This window comes from Tasmannia lanceolata, unplaced genomic scaffold, assembly GCF_043159265.1.
Source record: "Tasmannia lanceolata isolate RefF3 unplaced genomic scaffold, GAP_Taslan_0.1 ptg000024l, whole genome shotgun sequence".
Taxonomy (NCBI): domain Eukaryota; kingdom Viridiplantae; phylum Streptophyta; class Magnoliopsida; order Canellales; family Winteraceae; genus Tasmannia; species Tasmannia lanceolata.
In genome coordinates, this window is record NW_027518701.1 from 10262050 (window position 1) to 10270728 (window position 8679).

General features: G+C 40.7%; 1 protein-coding gene across 1 annotated transcript; it reads left to right on the forward strand.

Moving 5' to 3' along the window:
- Window positions 1–3555: 3555 nt before the first annotated feature.
- LOC143857202 ((3S,6E)-nerolidol synthase 1-like) lies at window positions 3556–8321 on the forward strand. Its single transcript, XM_077367599.1, has 7 exons — window positions 3556–4035; window positions 4186–4450; window positions 4973–5345; window positions 5429–5647; window positions 5733–5871; window positions 5975–6223; window positions 7864–8321. Exons 1-7 carry the CDS (start codon window positions 3880–3882, stop codon window positions 8164–8166), a joined length of 1704 nt encoding a protein of 567 aa, XP_077223714.1. The 5' UTR covers window positions 3556–3879; the 3' UTR covers window positions 8167–8321.
- The last annotated feature ends 358 nt before the right edge of the window (window positions 8322–8679 follow it).

Genomic DNA, 8679 nt, shown 5'->3' on the forward strand with positions numbered 1-8679 from the left:
GCGCCAAAGATCTCGAGTCAAGTGGTTGTTGGAGGGAGATAAAAACACAGCCTTCTTCCATGCCATGGCTAGTGCTCGCAGAAGAAGGAACAGAATTGAATCCTTAGAAGTGGAGGGGGAGATTGTATCTGACAAGGAGCGAATTATTGAAGAAATTATTGAATTCTACAGATCTTTATACTCAGCTGATGGGATGTTACGCCCAATTCCTCAAGACATTTGTTTTGCTAGCTTAAGCCTGGAAGCCTCAGCCGGATTGGAAATCCCTTTCTCTGAGGTGGAAATCCGATCAGCACTATTTTCTCTGGCAAAAGATAAAGCCCCTGGACCCGATGGTTTTTGTTTGGCTTTCTTTCAAACTTGCTGGGAAACAGTAAAATCGGACATTCTTCGATTCTTCATAGAATTTTTTGAGGGAGCCATCCTTGACAAAGGGACAGGTGCAACTTTTCTCGTCCTCATTCCAAAAATTGAAGGAGCAACAAAAAGCTCGGATTTTCGCCCGATTAGCTTGGTGGGCAGCCTTTACAAAGTCCTCGCAAAGGTTCTGGCGGATCGTATCAAAGTGGTTCTTCCTTCAATTATATCGGTCTGTCAAAGTGCCTTTATAAGCAACCGACAAATTCTTGATTGTTCTTTAACAGCCAATGAAGCCATTGACTATTATCGGAGGAAGGGGGAAGGTGGCATTCTATGCAAGCTTGACATGGAGAAGGCATATGACCGAGTGGATTGGGCAGCATTAGATTTTCTCATGGGTCGTATGGGCTTTGGGGGTCGGTGGAGAGGGTGGATCCGGAACTGCTTATCGTCCGCCTGGTTTTCTGTCCTCATCAACGGATCAGCAAAAGGATTCTTCAAATCTTCTAGAGGATTGCGGCAGGGCGATCCTCTCTCTCCTTTTCTTTTCCTGATTGTGGCCGAATCACTGTGCAGACTGCTGAAAAAAGGAAGTGAGTTGGGGCTATATCAAGGGTTCCTTATTGGCGAGAGTAAGGTGGAAGTATCGCTTCTTCAGTTTGCGGATGACACTCTTCTGTTCTGCTCTCCGGTCATATCCCAGATTCTTAACCTTAAAGCTATGCTTCATTGTTATGAGATGGTTTCAGGTCAAAGATCTAATTTCGCAAAATCTCGGTTGTTCGCGATCAACGTTTCTGAGAGCGATGCATCCTTTTTTGCCGGAATTATGGGGTGTGGTTTAGATGTCTTTCCAGCAACCTATCTGGGTCTTCCTCTTGGTGTGGGTCGACCGAAACACAACCTATGGGCTCCTATTATTCAAAGGATTGAGCGACGTTTGGCCACCTGGAAGCGCCGGTTGGTCTCCAAAGGAGGTAGATTAGTGCTTATAAAGGCCGTTCTATCCAATATGCCGGTATATTTTCTATCTCTTTTTCAATGTCCCGCCTCGGTTGCTAAACGCATCGAACAAATTCAGAGACGCTTCCTGTGGGGCGGATCAGGGTCTTCCAAGGGGGTCTCCCTGATTAAATGGAGTATGGTCTGTTTGTCTACTAAAAATGGAGGTTTGGGTATCAGGAGGGTTCAGAGTTTTAACCAGGCCCTTATGGGCAAGTGGCTGTGGAGATTTGGCGAAGAACAATCCTCTTTGTGGGTCCGGGTCATTGGAAATAAGTATGGTTCAGATCATGGGCATTGGGACTCTGTTGATAATTTTAAACTCAAAGGTCTCACGGCTTGGAGGGACATCTTGAAGTTGAAGTCATTATTTGCTCCTGGCGTCCGATTCAGAGTATATAGGGGGGATCAGATTCGGTTCTGGCAGGATCCTTGGTGTTCGGAGGATCCTCTTCAAGTGATGTTTCCTGACTTATTCATCGTTTCATCTCAGAAAGAGGCCTGGGTATCGGAATGTTTTGTAAGGGAACATGGGAAGGTGGCTTGGTCTCCTAAGTTTCGCAGAGACTTCTTTGTTAGGGAGTTAAACTCTTACATCGCCCTCCTCTCCTTATTGGATTCTTGCTTCATCAAGTCTTCGGGCGTAGATCGTCGGATTTGGATTTGGAATCCTTCGGGGATATTTTCAGTCAAATCTTTTTATAACCATCTGATCCCTTCTTCAGTGGAGCATGTGTCCTCCTCGGTTTGGAGACAATCTTGCCCTCCGAGAGTTGCTTTCTTTGGGTGGTCGGTTAGCTGGGGCCGCATTCAAACTATGGATTTTTTGAGGAAACGAGGAATGTGGTTGGTAGATCACTGTCCTCTATGTTTATCCGCTGGGGAATCCATTGACCACCTTTTCATACACTGTAAGGTTGCTCGCCATATTTGGGGTCTTATTTTTTCTCGTTTTGGAATCAGTTGGGTCCCCTCCAACTCTATGGCTGAATTCATTCAGAGTTGGGCCTGGACTCCTTGGAAAAGGAAAGGCAGAACGCTGTGGAAGATGTGTCTCCTGGCCTCATGGTGGTTCTTGTGGAAAGAGAGGAATGCTCGTATCTTTGAAGGGAAGGCTAGATCTCCCTATTGGATTTATATTCAGTTGATAGCTGCGGTCATATCCTGGGCTCGAAGCCTTCCTCTGTTTCGTTTTGTTTCAGCTTTCGACCTCTGGGAAGGATGGTCAATCATATGCTTGGAATCGGCTACCAAAGTGAAAATCCTCCCCTCCTGGATTCCTCCTCCTCCGGGGTCCCTGAAACTTAACTTTGACGGATCGTCTATCGGCAATCCAGGAATGGCAGGAGTAGGGGGGTTATGTAGAAACCACAAAGGGGAAGTCCTCTGGGCCTACTCGGGGCCTATCGGAGTGGCAGACTCAAACGAGGCAGAGGTCCGAGCCGTTCATAGCGGGCTTCTCTCGATGCCTCGTCTAGAGTGCGACAAAATTATCGTCGAAGGGGATTCCTTAAATGTTATTCGCTGGCTTTCGGGTAACGCTTCTCCCCCTTGGCGATTTTTGCCTCTCTTAGAGGAAATAGAGGACAGAGCTAAGGGCTCCTCAATAGTTTTTCGCCATGTCAGGAGATCAGCCAATGCGGAAGCAGACACCCTTGCCAAGAAAGGAGTCTTTCGGGCCGCGTTTGAGTGCTTTGACTATCTACCTCCTTGAATTTTTGTACTGCTGTCTTTGTATTATCTTTGTTCCTTCAGGACCACCTCGGTTCTGTTTTTACATATATATATATATAGGGAAAGGTGTGCGTACTCGGTCGAGTAGATAAGCTTATCTACTCGGTCGGGTTAAAAACAGTGGGGGCCCATATTTTTGGGGTGATCCAAACCATTCATTTGAAAGGCCCTTACCTAGATAGGGTGTCCACAAAAAATCAGCCCCATAGGATCATCCTAACCCATGCAACAGTGGAGGGAAAAATGGGGAAAAATGGACAAACACAGCTTGTCCACAAATCTGCCCATTTTTCCCTCCACTGTTGGATGGGTTAGGATGATCCTATGGGGCTGATTTTTTGTGGACACCTTATCTAGGTAAGGGCCTTTCAAATGAATGTTTTGGATCACCCCAAAAATGTGGGCCCCCACTGTTTTTAACCCGACCGAGTAGATAAGCTTATCTACTCGACCGAGTACGCACACCTTTCCCATATATATATATATATTCTGTTGCCCTTTTCAAAAAAAAAAATGACTTGGACTCATGTAAGTTCTGTTCGGGTGTGGGCGAACTGATTGTATGCAAAGTCTTTTTCCCCTTTCATTGCTCGTTTATCACCACAAGCTCCTCTACCGTCCAGAAACATTGGCCTCCCTACCTCAAGTATATAAGTGCACTTGGGGTTTCATCTTTCATTCACAACTTCATCTTTGTTCATCTAACAAAGAAAAGAAGAATCAGAACCCCAAATTGAGTATTTCTTACTAGTCTCTAAACTAGTAGCTTTCCCACTAGCTTTCATGGCTTTCCCCCTTGAATTTTGTTCTTCAACCCCATCTCCCACAACTGTATCAAGTGAAACCCAAAGGACCAAAGGCCCTTACATGTGCATTGCTCATCATCAAAGCTCCACCCATGACAACAGTTTGGCCTTTACACCATCTAACACTTACCTGGTAAGGCCACCATTACTCTTTTAGATTTAGATGAGATAATACACTTAATTTTATTTTTGGTTTTATTGTCCTTACTCTTCCTCTTCCATGTTTGATGATCAAAAGATTTAATATTCTGTTCTGTTTTCACTAACATTGTCACTCAAATAGGATGGCCTGCGCATCAAACAAATGGAGAAGGTGAAGGAAGTACGGCTTATGCTACGCGAAGCCGGTAACACGTTGGAGGGTATGATTATGATCGATTCTCTGCAACGCTTGGGCATCAATTACCACTTCCAGGAAGAGATCGAAGCCATTCTAGATTTCCATCATCGGAGTCTTGATGTTAGTCCTGGTTTGACACATCGTAGCTTGTACGAAGTTGCGCTTTGCTTCCGATTGTTGCGCCAACATGGGCACTATGTATCCGCAGGTGGGTACTTCTATTGACATATCAGTATATCACTAAAACTATAGTTAAAGATGAGAGATCAGTTGGATATTTTCAAAATGTCTTTATTTTTAAAATATAAAAAATGGGTAAAAGTCTTTTGATTCAAAAGAAACTTGATTAATGAAAGGGTGCTTTTTTTATATTTAAAAAATACTTATTTTAAATGAAAGTATATCTTTCAGTGAAAGTGGGTACTTCATATCCTTTTACTTCCTATAAAAGGCTTTATTCTTCCTTGTCCCTTTCAGTTCCAACTAAGTGGGGGCATACTAGTTCGGTATTGGACTTTATTTCCATGTGGCCACTTGCAATAGTGGGGAAATAAAAGTCTATAACATAAAGCTTTAATAGGCTTGCCTTGCCTAATTTTTTTTTTTTTTTTACCTCATTCCATTTGTCCCTATGTTTCCTAATTTGAACATTTGCATCTTCGTAATTTGATCATTCATCATACCAATTAGTCTCAACTAGATCTCCTACTGACTACTCTGCATGGAACAGATGTGTTTAAGAACTTCAAAGACAAGGAGGGGACATTTGGCCAATACGTAGGTAAAGACATAAGGGGAATGATGGGTTTATATGAAGCTTCACACCTCAGAATAGATGGCGAGGATATACTTGATGAAGCTTATGACTTCACCTGCAAGCACCTTAAGGCTTCAATGATAGTTATGGAACCGGACCTCGCGGACCTAGTAAGACATACCTTGGAGCATCCTTTTCACATGACATTGCCAAGGTTCAATGCCAACTACTACCTCAAAAACTACCAAGGAGACAATGGGAGGACAGGAGTCTTACAAGAACTAGCAAAATTGGATTTCAACATCGTTCAATCCTTGCATCAAGGAGAGCTTAGAGCCATTCTAAAGTTAGTAATTCTGTTACCAATTGAATTTTACTTCAGACTGATATCAGACTTTCTAACTTAATGACTTCTCCTTCAAAATTCAGGTGGTGGAAAGACCTGGGTTTGTCAAAGGAATTATGTTTTGTTAGAGACCAACCAGTGAAATGGTTCATGTGGCCCATGGCAATGCTCTCACACCCTCAATTCTCAAAGTACAGAGTCGACCTCACAAAACCCATATCGCTTGTTTACATAATTGATGACATTTTCGATGTCTATGGGACACTTGATGAACTCATCCTCTTCAGAGAAGCAGTCAATAGGTGAGTAAGAAAAAACCCAATTTTCTTTCTGCTTCTAAGAATTAAAAAATATGTATATTATAGAGTGATATTCAACAAATTACAGATGGGAAGTCACTGAGATTGAGCAGCTACCGAGATACATGAAGATATGCTTCATGGCTCTATATAACATCAGTAATGAGATTTCAGACAAGATTCAGATGGAACATGGATGGAATCCCCTACAATCTCTGAGAAAATCGGTATATTAATTAAAACATGAATTGACTTTCTTACTGTCATTAATGGTGAAATTAAGTCACAAATTCTAACAACTGAATCATATTTCCTTGTCTAATTAACCAGTGGGGGAAGCTATGCAATGCATTCATGGTAGAGGCAAAATGGTTTCGGTCTAGACATATCCCAAAGACAGATGAGTACATGAGAAATGGAGTAATTAGTTCGGGAGTACCCCTTGTATTACTTCACATGCTTTTTCAGTTGGGAGAAGGGATGGCAAAAGAGAGTGTAGATAGTGTCGACGATATTCCAGGCCTCTTAACCTGGCCCGCAACCATTCTTCGGCTTTGGGACGATTTGGGAAGTGCAAAGGTACGATGATTAGTGGTTGACAATTGATGCAATGATTTTGGTCTAGCGTAAAAATAGAAACAAAAAGGAAAATCCATGAAGTCAAAATAAAACATGAAAATCCATTGAAAAGGAATTCAAGGGTCCAATTTTTTAATTCAAGAAAAATTTCACCCTGATGGGAATTGCTATAAGCTTGATTTTTAGGCACCGACACACCATATAAATAGTCACTCTGACCCCACCGCTACCGTATTTTACTAAGCTTTTATTTTTTCAGGAATCTCTATTGAGCAACCCTTCATGTCCCATGTTTTTGTAACTACATAGACTCCTCATATTGTTTCTTTTTGGGTAAATCACTGTTACGTGCCAAAGAGTTGGAATAATTGCATGAAAATGCTAGTTGTTTTAAAAACTCGTATAAATATTATTTTTGCCAAAAAAAAAAGAAAAGAATTCGAGGACGAAAATTCCCCTGGCTTCGACTAATTTTGGCTTCGAGTACCTACTTTAGCTTTGAGTAACTCATTTTTGGCTTCGAATAACTCATTTTTCACTTCGAGTGCGTATTTTGGCTTCAACGAACTTTTTTCGGCTTCAAGTAACATATTTTGGATTCGAGTAAACTGTTTTTCGTTTTGATTAAACATTTTTGACTTCAACTAACATATTTTTAGCTTCGACTATCTTTTTTTTAATCTTCGAGTAACTCATTTTTTGCTCCGAGCAACTCATTTTTCTCTTTGACAACCTATTTTTGGCTTTGAATAACTTTTTTTTGTGTGGCTCGAGTAACCTATTTGGATTCGAGTAAACTGTTTTTGGCTTCGACTAAGCATTTTTTACTTCAACTCACATATTTTTGGCTTCAACTAAGCATTTTTTGCTTCAAATAAGCAATTTTGGTTTTGACTAACCTATTTTTGGCTTCGACTAGCTTATTTTGGCTTTGGCGAAGCAATTTTGGCTTCAACTAAGCATTTTTTGTTTCGAATAAGCAATTTTGGCTTTGACTAACCTATTTTTTGCTTCGACTAGCTTATTTTGGCTTTGACGAAGCAATTTTGGCTTCAACGAAGCTACTTTAGGCTTCGAATAAGCATCTTTGTAGAGCAGAGTGAATAGTGCCATTATCAAAATATGGTAGTGAGGATATCTCTGATTTTTTTAATTAACATCATGATATTTTGTAATTTTGTATAAAACGACAAAATTCAAAAAATTTCTCCAGATTTTGAATAATCATTGAGATATCTTCATATTATATCCTTACTAAGGAAAATATGACAAAAAATTAATGCCATTTTTTGAAGTGCTAATTTTTTTTAAATGTAAATTTTTATATATTTGAAACATTTATAATATCTTGAGTAAACCCTTTCGGAGTTCCGGAGAAATTCCTGAGACTTATTTGTAACTATGATGACAATACCTGAGAACCACAATAACCCATTCGGATGCCACTAAAATAGAATAAAAATTAGAAATTGGAGAAAGTGTATGATAGGGTTCTCAGGAGTGTTATGTGGTGGGTCCTTGAAAGGAAAAAAGTGCCTAAATTACTGAAAAAAATTTCTTCTTCAAAATTGAGAGATAGGCTGTATTTTTGTAATACAATTCCGTCATCAAACTAACAAATGTTCCCATGATATTTGAAGGATGAGAACCAAGAAGGATATGATGGGTCATATGTAGAGTGCTACATGAAAGAAAATGGGAGCTCTTCTTCCCTTGAAAATGCACGTGAAGCGGTGAAATATATGATATCCAATGCATGGAAGAAACTCAACGAGGAATGCCTTTGTTCAAATCAATTCTCTCCATGTTTCAAAGAAGCCTCACTAAACGCTGCCAGGATGATCGAGGTCATGTACAGTTATGACCACAATCAACGCCTCCCAGCCCTTGAGCAGCTCATCAATTCATTGCTCAACGAAAGCATCCCTTTAACCAAACCCTGAAAATGTATATGTGCTTGTATGCGACCATATATGTAAGGATACACCCTTATATATTTTTCTCGCATGGGAAGAAAGATGTACGAAGATAGTGGCAATACTCAGGGAAGGTTCCTGAATGGTTCTCTTGTTTCTATATTTATATCCTCGTTGTTCTTTTGCCTGCTAAATGCATTTTCAAACAAAGAATATCCAGTATCCACACTTACGTTTGCACCCATTTTTGAATTTCCCTTCGGAGTCAAAGCAAACTTTACATGCCAGCAGTCACTTCTCTAGAAGATAAGGGCAAAAATTATTCTCCAACAAGGGAACATATGAAAGTTCAAAGCTAAAGTGGGTAGTTAATGCAAGTTCCCTCTCAAGGGTAGTGGTGAGTAGTTACTGTTAACTTACGAACTTCTCCAAAAGCTTAAGCTATTGGAAAAAGGTGTTATTTATCTTTTATACTTTAACACTCCCCCACACGTGTGGCCACCTTGGCAAACACGTGGCACATGTGGTCCCACTTTGGGC